The sequence below is a fragment of the Anguilla anguilla genome, chromosome 5 (assembly GCF_013347855.1).
Source record: "Anguilla anguilla isolate fAngAng1 chromosome 5, fAngAng1.pri, whole genome shotgun sequence".
Taxonomy (NCBI): domain Eukaryota; kingdom Metazoa; phylum Chordata; class Actinopteri; order Anguilliformes; family Anguillidae; genus Anguilla; species Anguilla anguilla.
Genome location: NC_049205.1, coordinates 54386247 through 54404710, shown reverse-complemented (window position 1 = coordinate 54404710; position 18464 = coordinate 54386247). Strand labels below are relative to the sequence as shown.

The following is an 18464-nucleotide window of genomic DNA, read 5'->3' as shown; positions in this document are numbered from 1 at the left end:
CTGGCAACTCCCCCTCTTCGCACCTGCACATTCAGAACACCTGCACCTCTCCCCATCCCTCCCTACCTCCCTGTAAATGACTGTAAGCTTAGGGTTGTAACTAGGCAGCTGTTTCGTATGTAACTTAGGTGCATTGTCTGTCTTAACTACTGCTTGTATTTTTTCCATAGACTGCGTTGTTGCCGTTCTCGTTGTGTTAGTGTTAATCAGTTTAACCTTCAGGGTCCAAGTTGAACTATGCGGTTGTTCCCTGCACTTGGACCGGTACTTCTCTCTAGGGTTTTCGTCATACTTGTTCCTGGTTATGGTTATACACTTTGTTGTACGTCGCTCTGGATAAGAGCGTCTGCCAAATGCCTGTAATGTATTATTATTATTATTATTATAATAATAATAATAATAATAATAATAATAATAATAATAATAATAATCTTTTATTCGCGATGTGCTTTTCATACACCCAAAGCAATGGATGCAGACGTTCAAACCTATAGTGTAGTCATTGTGAGCTAAGACAGCCGATATCGTTTGTTGTAACTTGGCCTCATTTCGATGTCAGTACTTTTAATGGCAGGCTTACATTTAGTGTTTTAATTGCCGTCGTATAGACTGTGTTTTACGTGCGTAACTAACTTGGCATTTCACGTTTAAAACATTATTATTATTTATTTTATTTTATTTTTTTGATACACCTATGCACAGCCGGGACGTCATCACCACCGATAGCTTTTCATTCAAGCTTCATCCTGTAGCCACTAGTTAGCACCGCCCACTTCCCCAGTCATAGGCGGCGCAGCAAGATGAAGATTCTTATTGCAGAACAAATGTTGTTATTGCTAAAATGTTCAAGTTTTGTAGTCGTAAAGTGTGCTTAGCAGTACCCTTTGTTTAGATAGTTATTGACGAAGGGTGAATTCACGCCATGCGAGAGTTGGCTGTGTGTACGAAACACGTCTTTGCACTGACTGCCGTACACGTCTTTTAAAGATGGAGCTCAGCCTAGATGTGTTTAAGCGGTAGAAAAAATATGGTCTCTCTTTAATGATTTTGACACATTGTCATGACCAGCAACGTTTTGCTTGCGGCTGCGAGTGAATACTTAGAACTAGAGCAGGAGAGGCAGGATTAAAAAGTAACTAGTGTATTCGACAGTTAGCGTTTTATTAGTGGCCAAGTATGAGAAAATAACTCGGACGAATCTAAAGTTCGATTCCTTCTGATGTAGGCAACGGAGTCGAATGTACTGATTCATGTTAAAGAATTGAACTTCCCAACAGTATTAAATGTGAACATGTTCTTACTGTAATGACAGAAGACGGCTCATTCGTTTAAGAAATATTGTGCTCATGGCTAGTTCCGCCTATTTCGGCTTATCATTGGATGCCGAAGTTAATCACTACCATCGTATTGGTAGATAACTGGGAGAATAAATACAATTAACAAGAAAACCGTAGCTTTTATGACCTTACCCGGAGCACAGTAACAGACGGTGAAAAACCGGAGGTACCCCTGTAATCGATCCTCTCGGGAGAAGCTATCATAGTTCAGAACGTTGCACGGATATGTTGAAGACGATATTCGGCAAGAATGGGACTGAGACTCCAGAGCCAGTCAGAGCTGACATTGAAGGTACGTCCATATTGTAAAACTATAAAGGAAAGTTTAAGGACAAGTTTTAAGTTGGCTGGGAAAAGCATGGTAGTTGTACTAGTAGAAATATATAATAGAATAAAGTTTTTTAAATGTGAGCAAAGTAGCTTGTTTTATAGCCTAAATATGAACCGACTACTGTAAATGTTTTGCAAGACTAAACATTTTGTTTAATTTTCAAATACGCATACACATGAGTTATAACAAAAAACTAATTAATATTTGTGTGAAATGAACTCGCATTTATGTTGCAATAACGTTATCTTGCCAGATTAGAAGCTTTGCAAGAGACATGCTGTGGCAGCTGCAGCGGCCGGCTGTGACGTCAGCTGCAAGTGTATTCAGATTGTTCCATCAGTGTTAACCAATAGGAATTTTTCCGATATAAAATTGGTAGGTCTGTCTTTAAAGCTGTGGGGTTAGCGTACAGACATATGATAGCTATGGAATAAGGATAAGAAGAAATAATGAGAGCAGTAAATTGGCTTTCTGAAGCCATATGGCAGCCCCTTTTATCATTTATTAGCCTGATATCTGTATTTCATTTATGACTAGTCAAAACGCTAATTGAAGATACCTCTAATTACACTGCAGAGAATGCATTTCCACTGCTGAGAGACTCCCAGACTCTAATGGCAGTGTGCTATACACTACTCCAGCCGGCGCTTGGCATTGCGTATGGTGATCTTAGGCTTGTGCACAGTTGCTTGGCCATGTTAACTCTTTTCATGAAGCTATCGATGAACAGCTCTTGTGCTGACGTTGCCTCCATAGGCTGTCTGGAACTCGGTAGCGAGTTTTGCAACCGAGGACAGACGATTTTTACGCACTACACACTTTTACCATTTTAGCTTTTAGACTGTCCTGTTCTGTGAGCTTGTCAAGTTATGTAAAGTCATTTATTGTCATGTGCATTAAAAGCAAGTGCATTCCAATACAAAGAACAACTTGTGCCCTGCTCTGCGCAGGAGCGTATCTATGTTCCCAGGGTCGTAAGTTCTAATGACCCCGTGTGTAATACCACACGTATTGTTAACAATGTTGTCGCCCTTTTTAGTACAGTCTGTCTTTATTGACAATTCATTTATTCAGTAGGTGAGAGTATAGGCTTTATAACGATATATAACATGTCTAATTTTGCTTTTGGAATACTGTTTTATATCTCAGCGTAACCAAAAGTTTTCTCATCATTGCATTCACTTACCACTCTGTGGTAGCGGTAAAAGACACTGAACCTGACAAAACGTTGTGAACAATTTTTCATAATTTCTTGGAAAATACTATTATTATTGAGGACTTCTGAGCATAGCTAAGCCATTTGTTTGCTGATAGACCTAGCTGACATTGTTTTCTGGAGTAAGACAGAAAATCATTGATTTACTGTCTCTGTCTCTATCTACTAAACACAGATAAGATTTCATGTAGAGCTGGGGAACATAGGACCCTGGAAACATAGGAATGACCCCATCTGGGCTGCTCTCTGGATAAATAAACACATTACACTGTCACCATACACATACAGTATATACCACAGATATAAACACACATACATATTCATGTGTGTTTTCATATATGTGCACATGCATACACATTATACGTAATTCATCTGTGCGCTCCAAATACACACACTTATATGCACAGCAGTATACATACATTTCACGACCACCGCAACTAAGCGAGGAAGTATGTAGGACTTATTCCTGTCCGTTAATAATCCTTACAGCCTGTTGTTATAAAAACGAGTGGTGTGTGTATTTGTACTGCAGTAACATAGCCCTGATGATGATAATAAGGTACACAGATGATGCCCAGGATAAGTGCTATCTTTAATGATGCCCTGTGCTCTCTTCCTGCAGTAGAAGGTATAGCTCTCTGTCAGTTGTGCAAGGTTGCTACCTGTTATCATAGAGGCCTGTTTAATAACTCTTTGAAGCTGCTTGTACCACACTAGAAGGCCACCAATAAGAATGCTTTCGATGGTGCATCTACTGTATAGGATTTCACCAGTATTGGTTGACATGGCAAATTTCTGAAGACATAAGTCTAAAGAAGCAAAGCTTTTGTTGAGCTTTCTTTAGTATTCCCATGGTGTCAACAGGCCAGGTAAGAGAGTCACAGACCTGTATTCCTAACAACTTAAAGGAGTTAAATCTCATCAGCCTTCTCATTCATAATTAATGGAATGTGGCTGGCTTTATTCTTCCTGAAGGCTATGATCATTTCTTAGGTTTTGCCCACGTTAATCAATAAGTTATTATCTGTACACCATTGGAGCAGCTCCCATACCTCTGTTCAATTAGTGTCTTTGTTGTCACTATGGATCAGTCCAATCACTGTGGTATAATCTGCATACTTCACAATGTGGTTATTATCGCAATTGACAACATAGTCATATGTAAACAAGTTATATAACAGAGGGCTGAGGCTGCAACCTTGTGGTTCTCCTGTGTTAAGTATCTGAGTAGATGGGTAGTTTGTTCCCTGCCTCACCGTTTGTGGTCTACCATCATACACCCAAGCAGATGGACTTACCTAGACCTAGCCCTCCGAGTTAGGCCACCAGCTTTGCTGGCATAATGGTGTTGAACGCAAAGCTATAATCTATGAACAACAGCATCTTCAACAGACCTATTTGACTGGAGGGCAAACTAATGGATCTAGGGTGGCTGGTATATTATTACATTATATTCCATAGGTTTTAACTAGTTTCTCAAAACACTTCATTACTACAGAAGTTCGGGCGACTGGTCTATAATCATTTAGACATGTCACTGGTGTTTTTTTAGGCACTGGTATGATAAATGTTCTTTTAAAACATGTTGGTATGCCAATGACTAGTCAAAGTAATAGTCCCGGCTGAATTAAACAGTAGAACCTGTGTTGATTAGTGCAGCTACCTCACAACACACATGAATGCTATTCTCGCTGCAGCCCAGGTGGCCCACCCTTTTCTTCTGTGGGGCGCTCCTGCCCACAGACGGAATGTGCCCCGCCTACATCAGTCTGCCCCCGTTTCCCAGCTACCGCTGCCCTTCTTCATCATCCCACAGTCTCCGGACATACGTTCTCATCAGGTGGCCTTCCTTGATGCAACACCAGCACTGGGGTCACGCCGGGGTCTCGTCACTGCCCAAGCCGGAACTTCTTCTGAGCTGACCGCCCGGCGAACTGTCAGAAGAGCGCTGTTGCTTTGCTGGTCGCGCAGGATCACCTCTAAGTCCTAAGCCTGAGCCGGCATCTCGCTGAGGTTGCTGGATGGGCGAGGCAGACCGGCTGCCTCGTGTGAACCGGACGGAGTCCCCTTAGGAACGTGTGGAGGGCCAAGCTGGCTCTTACGGAGCCACTGAGTTGTGGGTAGGCCCGCTGGATTAGCCGCTGCATGTCAACAACGTTCCGGCCCAGTTTCTCCCCGGGCCTCCTGTCTTTCGGGGGCAGCCGTTCTTTGAGAGATGATGAACAACGTGCCACCGACTCGCTGGTAGGGTTCGGTAGGCTAAGCGGTGGGTTCTCGCAGTCTGCAGCCGGCATAATGCTATTACCATGCTACAGGGCGTGACAGAGCGACTCTGCTCTCTTTTTGCTCGTGGAATTCTTGCTTAGTCTCGCCCAGCTGCAAAACCATTAGTCCCGCCTTGCCGCTAGCCCTTTCTCGCCGAGGGGTGGCTATCTGCACTGTCGTCTTCTTCCGTTCACTCATACCCTCTGGCTGTCTCTCTCGAAGGCGTGAAGGTTCTTCCTCAATTTGAAGACTCACTTCTGAAGCCTCACTTAGTGAGTCTCAGTGAAGGACATGCCTGGCGGATCACTTTTATGAGCCATTGCTCTCACAAAAAGCAGCTCACTATACTATACGCTCATTTTATAGCCAAATTGTGGCCCATAATGTGAATCTGACACAAAGAGCACAGAGTCTAACTGGCTATTACAAGCCAATCCTGGACTAGCTACATCAACACATGGAAGTAATTTATACTATATACAATAGGTGGAGGCTAGGTAGTTAGCCAGCTGCCGTTACAATATGAATCGAGTGTGAGTGTTTCACCGCCCAGTGGTTCTAAACCTTGGTCATGGGGACACCTAGTGTGGTGATTTTGTCACAGCCAGTCTCTTGCTCAATGTTGTTGAACATATGTACTTTAAGTTTTCATAATTTTTCCTTTACGCATTCATGTGTAGGTTTGGGAAGAGACATGCAAATGTGTCACCCCCAATATTTCCATAATAATTGCTAGACTAGCTGGTATGCTTTTGAGTTTTGATAGGAAGTCTAGCAGTGGGTCTCCCCCAAAGTTCAAATGAAATATATGCATATGAACATAAAGTAGTTTTGGCATGTTATCAACGGCTTTGTCTTTGAATTCTTCATTATCAACCAAATGGATATTTTCAGTGGCCAGACATCCATTCCACACCTTCTCAAATCAGGACTCCGAGCCTATTGATTCACCCCAGTCTTTAATTTGAATTGTTTAAATGTTTTACCTCTCTTTATATAATCATTTAAAATGAACACAATGTGAATATGATACTTTTATTCATCATGGCATGTATAGCTATTTCTCACAGAATGTGGTTTAAGAGGGTACAAAAACAGTCTTCCAAACATAAACAGCTTCTAATTACAAAAAAAGTAACAGCTTGTTAAAATTCTGAGAGCAGTTGTGTTTGGAGTGAAAACCAGCATACACAGGGGTCCCCTGGGCCAAGTTAGAGTACCATTGTCATACCCTTTGCTTCTGAAAAGGACAGATCCATGCAGTGCATTTTTTTATTAACTACGTCTTCGTAGAAAGCTGACTTGATGACCCGATAAGTGAATAAAGGCTCTAGTCTGAATTTTTTTTGGGTGTGCTTGTGTATGTGTGTGTTCATGTGTTTTAGTGTATGTGTGTGTTCATGGGTGTGTTTGTGTATGTGTGTGTTCATGGGTGCGTTTGTGTATGTGTGTGTTCATGGGTGTGTTTTTGTATGTGTGTGTTAGTGTATGTATGTGTTCATGGGTGTGTTTGTGTATGTATGTGTTCATGTGTGTGTTCATGGGTATGTAAGTGTATGTGTGTATTCATGGGTGTGTTAGCGTATGTGTGTGTATGTGTGTTCACGGGTGTATTAGTGCATGTGTGTGTTCATGTGTGTGTTATTGTTTTCTCAGGCTCTGTCCCTGACTGGCTACAAGGGACCCTGTTGCGCAATGGCCCTGGCCTTTTCTCTATCGGAGACAAAACCTACAACCACTGGTTTGATGGGATGGCGCTGATCCACAGTTACACCTTCAAAGACGGTATGAGAAGAGAAAGGAGTGAGTCACTGTGGGCCGTCGCCGAACACTAATGCAAGTCTTACAGTGTCAACCTGCTTCTGTTTTCTAGGCGAAGTCTTCTATCGGAGTAAGTTCCTCCGCAGTAAGACATACAAAAAGAATACTGCAGCCAACAGGATTGTTGTGTCTGAATTTGGGACCATGATCTACCCAGACCCCTGCAAAAACATCTTCTCAAAGTAAAAAAAAAAAGAAAACTTTAAATCATACTCTTTAAACCAAGTAGTAGAATGAAGCAGATTACTTGTGCACTGCAAAATTATCCACCTTGGATGAAATCAACAAGACTTTGTCCCTTAAATGACTTAGATAAACAAATATGTTTCTTTATCTTTTTTTGTTTTTGCTTTAAATATGATTATTTTTTTCTGTTTTCTTTTTTACAGAATGTTCACACATTTGTGCAATGCAATTCCTGACTTCACAGACAATAACCTTATAAACATCATAAGGTATGGTGAGGACTACTATGCCTCAGCTGAAGTAAATTACATCAATCAGATTGACCCTGAGACCCTGGACACTGTGGGAAGGGTGAGTTCAGACCAGTTAACAGTCTGAATAGTTGCCAGTTTGATGCCTTTTCCTTTTGCCATGGCTTACTGGCCAGTTTTTGCTGTAGGCTAATTACAGAAACTACATTGCGTTGAACCTTGCAACTGCCCACCCTCACTATGATGAGCATGGAAACACCTACAACATGGGCACGTCTATCATGAGTTTCGGAGGTCCCAAGTATGTTATCTTCAAGGTCCCCGCTAATGCCTCAGGTATGTGGGCTTTCAAAGTTTTTGTAATGCGGACTGAAATGTATTAGTTTCTAAACTGTGGGTCAGGATCCATTGGTTGGGTATGAGTGGCTCTGTACAGACCTAGTGGCCTGCCAGGCAAATGCTGAAAAAATAACGCCAAATATCTATTCATTTTGAAATCAATAATCATTTGGTTTGAGTGCCTCTGCAGGGTACTGATCCAAAATACGAGTCAACCTCTGTGTGGTTGCCTGGGAACCTTGACACGATAAGAGTGTCACCTCAGTGAGACTCGGTCAAAGAACCGTATAAGAACTTGTTCTTATAAACACTCTTTCAGCAATTCACTTGACCGTATGCACACTTACCTTTCAGGTCAGAAGGGGAATTTGGCCTTGAAGAACGTTAAGCAAGTGTGCTCTGTACCCTGCCGGTCCAGCCTGTTCCCCAGTTACTTCCACAGCTTCGGCATGACAGAGAACTACATCATCTTCATCGAGCAGCCTTTTAAACTAGACATGCTCAAACTGGCCACCGCCTACTTCCGAGGGATCAACTGGGGCACCTGCCTCAAGTATGACCAAGACGATGAGGTAAGAGGCACCGCCCCAAAACGGTTTTTGTTTTCCATATTTGAGGTCTCCCTCTCATCCATGGTCATTAAAATTCTTCCAGGAAAGGAAAAGAAAAATAATTTGAGCGTCAGTAAAAATAGTTGATTTTTTGGTATTTGCTATTACTGCTTCAATCTTTTTTAATAACTAGGTTGAAGTAATTCCCAATGATGTCCAATGAATTATCACAGATGAATGTGGCTAGCTTGCTGGTTTATAGTGTATGCCAAAAAACACAACTGAACTTCTTTATCCTTAAAATGCCGTCAAAGCTTTAATGCAAAATGTAAACCTCAGTTTGAGTGACGCAGACTGCAACAATCTCACTGCTGTCTTATTTGGCTTTTTCTCAGACGCTGATCCACCTGATCAACAGAACTACCGGTAAGGCCTTCTCCACCAAGTTCTATACGGACGCACTGGTAGTGTTCCACCACATCAATGCTTACGAGGACGAAGGCCACGTGGTCTTCGACATGATCACGTACAAGGACAGCAACCTGTATGACATGTTCTACCTGCAAAACATGGGGCGTGAAGCTGAGGATTTCACCGAAACCAATGAGAAATGGTCTCCGCCCGTGTGCCAGAGATTCGTCCTTCCCCTCGACATTGAAAAGGTAACGAGAACATCCTAAGTGTCAAATCAGCTATGACAGAGCGGACTTTACTCAGATTCACCACATTCAATCCTTTTGAATTTGAACTAACCCTGAGGAATTTCCTGTTTAGTTTTGCTGGAAAGCCTGATGTGCTCTTGTTGATCACAGGACGCACCAGTGGGCTCTAATTTGGTGAAACTCAATGACACAACAGCCACAGCAGTGTTGCAGAAGGACAAATCTGTCTACTGCCAGCCTGACACGTTATTAGTCGGTGAGGAATGCTATTCGGCATGCAGTTGTAAGGCATTGTAATAGTCGAATTTGGGTCATAAGTAAAGAAAGGAATGAACGTACAAATGACTGTGCTGTTACCCAGGGATGGAAGGTCACAGTGGGCAGGTTTATCCCATTATCATCAAGCAACAGTGCCTGCCCCCTGTGATCAGGTTGGTGCCTGCAATCCTACTGCAGCTGCAGCTGTATCAAAGTGTAAGCTGGCAGCTGCCATTTATTTTCAGTCCACAGCTACAGGTGATGTTGGCCACTAATTCTAATTCACCCTGGATAAGAGCATCAGCTGTGAATGGCTATAATGTCAAATGTAAATGTCGGTGGTTTGCTGGGTTCAAATCAGATCTGAGGAGGCACTGTTTTCATTTCCATGCTACCTGCAGGACATTTGGAATACTAACACAGTTTAGATCATTTTCTTTAAATGAATGCAGGATGGCTTGACAATAATGTGATCATGTGAAATGACAGCCAGGTGAAGCAAGTGCGCCCCCTTGTGTCTCCCTTTAGGACTGGAGTTACCTGGGATTAATTACAAATTCAACAGCAGAAAGTACCGCTACTTTTATGGCTCGAGGGTGGAGTGGTCACCACACCCAAATAAGGTAATCGTTTCCTTTGGATGGCTGAAAGGCCTGAATTACCTACGTTTACAGTGGGTGGGGTGTGACTGAAACGTGTATGAGAGGATGTTTGTGGTTGTTATGGTAACAGTCATTGTGGCCACTGGCCTAGAGAGAAGTGGGAATTTCATCTGATTGCAGATTAGCCTTTGTGCTATTATACTCAGTCATTGGTAAGTATGTTTATTTTATATTTTATCAGGTTTATCAGACCAGCCCTGCAAAGTGACTCAACATTAGGCAGACTTTTGCACACTACACCCTTGAAGAATTCCAATTTCACATCTACGTCTTCAATGGCAGATGGACCTGCTATGAAGTAGATGAATAATTGTTTTTTGTTCTTCAGCTGGATGTCCAGGATTGGGATTTGGGTCATTAGGTAGAATTCTATGCTGTTTATGCAAGATCAAGGGGGATCAAACCACAGCACACTAAACCACACACCTGAAAAGCATGTTAGCCCATTTGCACCCAGCTAAAGAGGATAATTGCTTTCCGTGTCTCAGGGAGTGATGTCACTTGTGACAGCCTGTCAACTACTGGCAAAATGACTGTACTCTATTGCATGTGCAAACTCAATAAATGCATATTTGTTAGCTCACTCTCCTGTTGCATTTCATGAATATCAGAAAGATTCCCGGGGGCTACAGTTTCTTTTCTTGGAAATGCTGTCCTCTTCCTGCACATTCAGTCAGATAATCCCCACCCCACTTCTGAAATCCCATATAGTGTATGAGTGAATGAATTAATTCATTCATTTAACAATTTAAAAACAGGATTTCATAAGACTGCATAGCAGACAGCAATTCTTTAAAAACTGTCGAGGATAGAAACACAAGAAAACCAACAGGCTTATTTCCATTGTGCTCCTCTAACCTTTGAACATAGACATGAAAAAAACATCCAATACAATACAGTTAATGCAATACAGATGGATATGACAGGACAATACATTCACCACTGGACAGACAGCATACTGGCAGATTGGCAGGTCATATTATAAAAAACATTGAGAGTCCAAAACCGGATCTTTTCACCAAGCATTACTTCATCCGACAGATTGGAAAATTGGACATTGTGACAAGACAGTGTGTGGAGTGGACTGAGGAGGAGTGCTATCCCTCCGAGCCTGTCTTTGTGGCTTCACCAGGTGCTGTGGAGGAAGATGATGGTGAGGGACACCCCCACCCTTGAACTTTGTTCTAGCCTGTTCAAACCCATTGCCTGACTCTATCATTATCACCATCTTTGGTAGACTGATTTTTTTTTCCATCTGCTTTTCTGACAATATAGAGAGGAAATTCATGTGTATGATTTCAGTAGTTCAGTACCTGATCTTTAATGGTTTCAGAAACACTACTAGGTAATTCTGCTGACTACTACAGCTGTCAACCAGACCAGCATAGCGACCAATTCAAAAGTTGCAGGATATGCCAATACAGTTTTCATCCTTGAGCAGTCTTATGTACATTATTTGTTTCAGGGGTCATTCTGTCCTCCGTCGTCTCACTCAATCCCGAGAAACCGCCCTTCATGCTGGTGCTCGATGCGAAGAGTTTCACAGAGTTGGCGCGAGCTAAGATCAGCTCCACCGTACACATGGACCTACACGGGCTCTTTGTTCCTCGACAAGACCCTCAATAAGGTGGCGGTCGATGTCACCTGCTGAGATGTTGTGACCATTTTGCTTCAAAGAACATGGTCACAACATTTCAGCAGTGGTTGTTGTTACCTGCTGAAATGTTGTGACCATTTTGTTTAAAACAAGTATTAAACATTGTTTGTGCAAAGTAACTGTTCAAAAGTACTTGAATACCTTCGGATCCCAGGACGCAATTGTTGCGAAACTATTTTGAAAACACATTCCAGAAAGCAGCTGTGTGTTTAACAAGTTGCAATACATTAGACTACTGTAAACGGAATTTTAGCATACAGCAGGTGAATAATTAACCTGAAGTCAAAGGAGGTTTAACCATCTTTTTTATGTTTCTGCTCCTCATTTGTGATCTTCCCCAGTCATCATATATTAATTTAACTGTTTTGGATCTTCTAGTTATGTTTATATTGAATATAAATGTAGTTTAAAACATTCAAACTTATTTTAACTTATCAATATTCATACTTTCAATAATACGTTTTTTGTGAGATTTCTTTAAAATACTTTAAAAATATATTTGTTTAGTGGGATGAATATTTGAGTAGTGTCAGACATGTGATTCACCATTTGGCCATTCTCAGCTATAGGAAGCTTCAAAGTGCTCAGCCAGCATAGCCAGAAGAGAAGAAGCAGGAACTGGGGGGGTGGGGGGGGAGTTGCAATTTCAGGTGTGTATGTCTGTGTCTGTGTCTGTGTCTGTGTATGTGTGTCTGTGTGTAGAGTGTGTGTGTGTGTGTGTGTGTGTCAGAGGAGGTGTCTATCCCCCTCTTTTCTTTCACTAGATAAAATATGTGGCTTTCCTTTAGTTAGCAGGGCAACCTGTAAAGAAGTTTGTAACTGTTAGTCGGAAGTGGGCATCTGAGTCCTGCATCTAGGACTGGCTTTCTGCATTTGACCTCCGGTTATTTTGTAATATTCTGCTGTCTTTTAGTTTTTGAATTTTGGATTTCTTTGGGACAAATAAGCTGTGGTCTTCTTTCATTCATTTCTTATGTGACTATCCATGTCTGTAACCTTTATGAATTGTTTTAAGGTAGTTGAACCTCGTCTTTAGATTAGACGTGAATATTTGTCGTAACTTTATAAATTTCTTAATTTTCATCTGGTTGTGAGTTGTACATTTTGATGTTTGAATCAACAGTTTGCTCTGCCTATCAATGGATTTGGTGATTTAATTGATAATTGATATCTTTGATAATAATAACCAAATTAAATCAAATAAATATATTTTACATGTTGGATAAGTGAGGTTTTTTAACTGTTGATGCACTTGTGTTCGGTATTCAGAGTGCTGGACGTCAAACGAAGGTGTTAACAGTTAAAACTGTTGGGTTCAGGAAATTAAACATTTCTATTAATCCTCACCTTGCTGACAGTGTTATAACAAATATTTGCTTTAGTTGATCATATTTGCACTTAGTGGCCTCTTTATTAGATACACCTGATCATTAACATGAATAGCCAGATACTCCAAATTGCGAATAACGTGGCAGCAACTGACTATGTCCTCAAACAAACATTAGAATGAGCAAGATGCGTGATATAACTGACTTAGACCGTGGAATGATTGTTGGTACCTGATGTGGTGGTTCCAGCATCTTGGAAAACAGCTGTCCTCCTGACAGTACAGTCAATGTACAATTTTACAGACAATGGTTCAATAAACAAAAAATATAAAGTGAGCTTCAGTTATGTGGACAAAAACACCTTGTTATCGAGAGGGAGTTCATCAGAACAGTCTAGTTCAAGCTAACATAAAGGCCAGGAATGCTCAAATGACTGTTTACAACACCGATGTGCAGAAGGGTATCTGTGAACACACAATGCGCCAAACCTTGAAGCGGATGGGCTACAGAGACAGAAGACCAAGCTGGGCTCCACTCCTGTCAGCTTAGAACAGGAAGCTGGGGCTACAGTGGACACTTCATCTCCAAAGCCAGACGACTGAAGACTGGAAAATGTCGCCTGGTCTGACGAATCGTGATTCCTGCTGCAACATGTAGATACAGGGTCAGAATTTAGTGCAAAGCAACATGAATCCATGGATCCATCCTGCCTTGTGTCAACGGTGCAGGCTGGTGGTGGTGTGATGGTGGGGGGAAAGTTTTCTTTACGTATTTTAGGCTCTTTAATACCATCTGAGCATCATTTGAATGCCACAGCATACCTGAGCATTGTTTCTGATCATGGCGTCCCTTTATGGCCGCAGTCTACCATTTTTCAAAAGGATACTTCCAACAGGATAATGTGCCCTGTCAAAAAGCATACATGATCTCGAGCTGGATCCACAAACATGACAGTGACTTCAGTTTAGTCCAATGGCCTACACAGTCCCCAAAGCTGAATCTAATAGACCATCTTATCTTGGAATTAGATGGAAAGCAAGGTTCACAGCATGATGTGAGGCTATAAAATTCTGCTGGAGCTGCGTGGTGCTATTGAGTCAGTATGGACCAAAATCCCTAAGGAATGATTTTAGCTCCTTGTTCAATCCATGCCACAATGAATTCAGGCTGTTCTGAAGAAAAATGGCGGGTTCTACCCATTACTAGGTAGGTTTACCTAATAAAGTGGTCACAGTATATTTTAAACTGTTTGTCAGAATTACTATTGACAAATAAAACTTCAAATACAACTCTTTTTTGTTGCAGGTCTGCTTGTGAACACAAGGAATATTTTTTTTTTTCATTTTCAACCCACAATAAGGTTGCTGCTAATACTGACAGAAATTTTGTAATTACACCTTGATACACTACAATCGTAATTCTCTTCAGTAAACATTTAAAATGCATATTACTTCAAATTATATTCTCAAGTTATATCATTTGATTTTGACTCTACGTATTTACCATTGGGTTTTTTTTTCTGTAAGTTGTTTTACCACTACTAGGTAATCACCTAGAAGTGGCATGCTTCCAATTGTATATTATTGTGTAAGGTCATAAAAGACAGATTCACTTATGTTTAAAATAATAGTACTACTGAAACAGTATAATAAATACAATGAAAATAAAAAAACCTTAACCAGTTGAGATGTCATGCCTTCATATTGAGTATGCCTTTATCACCACATTGCTTTTCTTACACTGCTTTTGCCGTTTTTAATTTTAATGAATGAAATGTCATGCATTTGCATCAGTGCATATTGATGTAAATATATTTGCATGCAAAACTTTCAGACACATGAAGCACAACACTTTTAAACTTCTCTCCAAGTTATTTTAAGAAATCAGAACAATTAGTATATAAATATAGCTATATGTAGTCATCTGTTCCTCAGTAGTCTTTACATCTAGTTACTGATTAAAAGTAAACTGTCCAGTACCATAGGGCATTGACTTACCTGCCTTTCAGAAAGTCATTCCAAATGGCATCTAACAGTTTTATAATGTTTCTTAATGGAGTCAGAGTCAAGTTAGAGTCAACATTGATTCCGGCGACCAGATAGGAGCTGGGGACAATTCCCAGCATTCTTGAGTATTCCGCTATGACACTCTAAACAAACAACATCGGAGATCATTCAGAAGACTGCAAATCCTCTATTTTAGTCTGACCCTTTACAGGTAATGATGGCTGACTGAGCCAAAACGATTACACACTGGCACCAACACAATGTCCTTGAAAAGAAGTAATGACCCACGGATTAATTACTGCAGGTGATATCTTCGTAGCCCAGCAGCCAAAAGTTCCCCTGGGCCAAGGTTCATTCTCTCCATTCATCAAGGCTCACTCTCATACTTTTATAATCAGGAATGAACCCTATACCTGGAAAGGCAACACCACGGCTACCTATAAATAAATATCACATCACCAGTACATAAGGACATTTCTGAAGACTGTTTCACATGGCACAAGATTGGATAATTATGCTTTGTCCTTAGAATGTGCGGTCAAGATTCCAGTGATAGCAGTTCACATAAATTGCAAGCAATTGAAATTAATTCACCTTGCATGAACTTGATTCTTGTAGCCTTTCACAGAAGGCAGTAAAAAGCAGTTATTGGAGTTTGATACCACCCTTAGAACAGCCACATCTTAGGCAGTCATATAAAGTGACTTTTGGACAACCAACTGCATATAATGTAATGTATAACTGAATAGATATATGAATGTTTAATCAGGAAGATAAGGAATATCATTATTCAGCTTTCATCATAACTCATGAAAAAACATCTCACAAAACAGTATGCCTTGCAAAACACGGGATAGACATACAGTATCTAACACAACACCCATAATTTATGCAGATTGGTTAAAACTAAAATACATTTGCTTGCGCTTTGAATATACTTTTGAATATATTCAGGTCTGTCACTGTGTCATTTAAATACTGTCCTGACCACCTCCATTATTCACATGACTGCTGTAGATAATAATAAACTTTAAAACCTTACCCACATTACTAGCCCTGTCATATCTACTGGCATCCCAGTCATTTTAGCATACAAGGAGTTTTTAGAACAATGTTGTTGGGAACGAACAAATTGATATTTTAAAAATTGCACATTTATAAAATTGCACTTGGCTAAATATATATGTTACTCTCAGAAACAAATGCAATATCTTATCTAGTGAGCTTGCCAATAAGGTACCACCCTCTAAGATAAAGATATTATTCATAACAACTAGATGGAAAAAAGCTGGCAATTCAATTAACTTTATTGTGGCTCATTTTTATTCAACAAAAAATGTAATCCATTTATCCCCCACTTCACAAAACAAATGGAACCCAGCTAATGTTTTTAACATTTAATTAATTAATTGTTTTAGATGTGAAGCACCTCGTGGACCTGGCTTGTAACTCACACACTCAGGCTGAAGATTCTCTACAAAGGGCAGCTATTAGCACTCATGGTGCTTCAGATCAATAACACTTGAGATCAATGACAGTGAGTTAGATTATCCATAGGGTATATTTTGACACATGTATAATGCATGTCTATTCTTCAGTAACTTGACAGATTACTGACTGATCCAATTCTGGGTATTACTGTTGGTGATGATGGACATTTCTATGTCCTGTAATCCAAGGTGAGTGAGTGGTTCAATGAGTGACTCTGCAGTTCAACTGACTGCAGATAACTCATTCCACCTCTAGCAGGCATAGGGAATGATAATATTTTGCTCAAACTCAAACCTACATAATTATGGAAAAATAGCAATTTATCCTGTTTGCACTAGAAAGGTGCACAGTGTCATGTTTGTAGCTACTATATGAAATTCAATATTGCCGATATATAACTTATATAAAAAATATGTACAATACAATATACAATGCCCAGAAAATTCATTCACACCCTTGATAAACAACAGTTGTGAGTCTTATTTCTATTCTTGTGGCATTAAAACAGCTGGTACAGCTAACCAGATCAAAGCAGATGAACTTGACATGCTTTTACAACAGTAAGCCCAAGTATGACAGGCTGACCTTGGGTGCTTTTATCTTAATTAGAGTGATAACCCCCAGTCACTCTAACCGACCCATTTTTTGTCTTGTGAAAGTCAGTTATGCAAGATTCTGAGCAGTCTTCAGTCAGTTTGTATAAGGACCTGATCACCAATAGGAGAAGTGCACTGCAATATCCCTATATTATTTGTAGCTGCACTTAACTTGGAACTTTTTTATTGTAATTTGACTTCCCTAGCTACAAGGACATTGCAGACAACTGAAAGTCTTCAATGATCAATGTTTTGGAATTGAGGCTGGTGCATATTAGGATTCCTACTCTGCATTTTTGTACTGCATTACAATTTCGTATAAAATCGACCAATCCTAACCCACTCAATGTACAATGCAATAGTTTGTATGGAGGCTAACAAAAGATGATGGTTTTACATGTAAAAACCAGTATATCATTCTTGTGAAGCACCCATGACCTGTATATTTTTGGTTGGTATAGTTCCAAGTAGCTGCACACATTAAAATGGCAGAACACAGAATACCGAAGAGCTGAAGTTATGTGTTGGCTACACTAACCTTAGCTGTGATGGTTTGTGGAAAAAAAAAAAAAACATTTTATATCCTTAGGACAGATAATGAGCAAAAGGAAGTTGGCAAACCAGGCTGAGGCGATATTTGTCTTATAAAACAGATGAAATTATCTAATTAAAAAAATTAATCAGACCCAGGTTCAATCCCCGGCAGCGGTATTTTTCCGGCTTGGTCAGACGTTCCTACGAACACAATTAGCAGTGTTCGCGGGTGGGAAGCCGGTGAGGGTATGAGTCCTGATCGTTGCATTAGCGACTCCTACTGGTTGATCGGGGCACCTGTTCAGCAGGGAGGGGATCTTGGGGAGATAGCGTGAACCTTCACACACGTTACGCTCTCCCAGTGAAACTCTTCGCTGCCAGGTGAAAAGTAGCGGCTGGTGACATGTATCGAAGGCTGGCATGTGGTAGTCTACACCCTCCCCAGACTGACAGAGGATAGCACATCGACCAGGACTGTGATACACACCAAGAATTGGTATAACGACTAAATTGGGGAGAAAATGGGAAAGAATGGCAAAAAATAAAAATAAATAAATAAATCATACTGTTCAGGAGCTTTAGCCATTTTGTTCTTAAAATGATTCAGTAGAGATGGATGTTATTTGTCTGTTCCTGAATGATAGCTAAATGCTGATTCATCTTCAGTGAACTGCCCGTCTGTCTGCTTTGCACTAGTCAACATGACATACAAGAACCTTTATTCTCCTATTTCACATTTCATAAGGAATTCATCTTTGTGAATAGAGACAGAGGTTCTAGAGTCCAGCAGATAAGAAATTGCTCAAGATACCGTCAGGATTGTAAACAGGCCAGTTAAATATAATCTGTGTTTACTCAATTACTATAATGCAACAATAAAACTGAAAGTGATATGTACACATAAAGAGGCTTCCAAAATACCTGGGATTTAATGTAAGGAACCCTTACGATATGTGAAAAAACTAACGATTGA

General features: G+C 40.4%; 1 protein-coding gene across 2 annotated transcripts; it reads left to right on the top strand.

Moving 5' to 3' along the window:
- The first annotated feature begins 763 nt into the window (after positions 1-763).
- On the top strand, positions 764-12619 carry bco1l (beta-carotene oxygenase 1, like). Of its 2 annotated transcripts, XM_035420107.1 has the most exons (11): positions 764-1629; positions 6806-6934; positions 7023-7152; positions 7360-7507; positions 7596-7743; positions 8101-8318; positions 8693-8959; positions 9110-9215; positions 9746-9840; positions 10921-11032; positions 11345-12619. In XM_035420107.1, the coding sequence occupies exons 1-11, from the start codon at positions 1563-1565 to the stop codon at positions 11503-11505; spliced, it is 1581 nt and encodes a 526-aa protein (XP_035275998.1). In that variant the 5' UTR covers positions 764-1562; the 3' UTR covers positions 11506-12619. The 2 variants fall into 2 exon arrangements, with proteins under 2 accessions (XP_035275998.1, XP_035275999.1); XM_035420108.1 differs by lacking the exons at positions 10921-11032; positions 11345-12619 and adding an exon at positions 10061-10902.
- The last annotated feature ends 5845 nt before the right edge of the window (positions 12620-18464 follow it).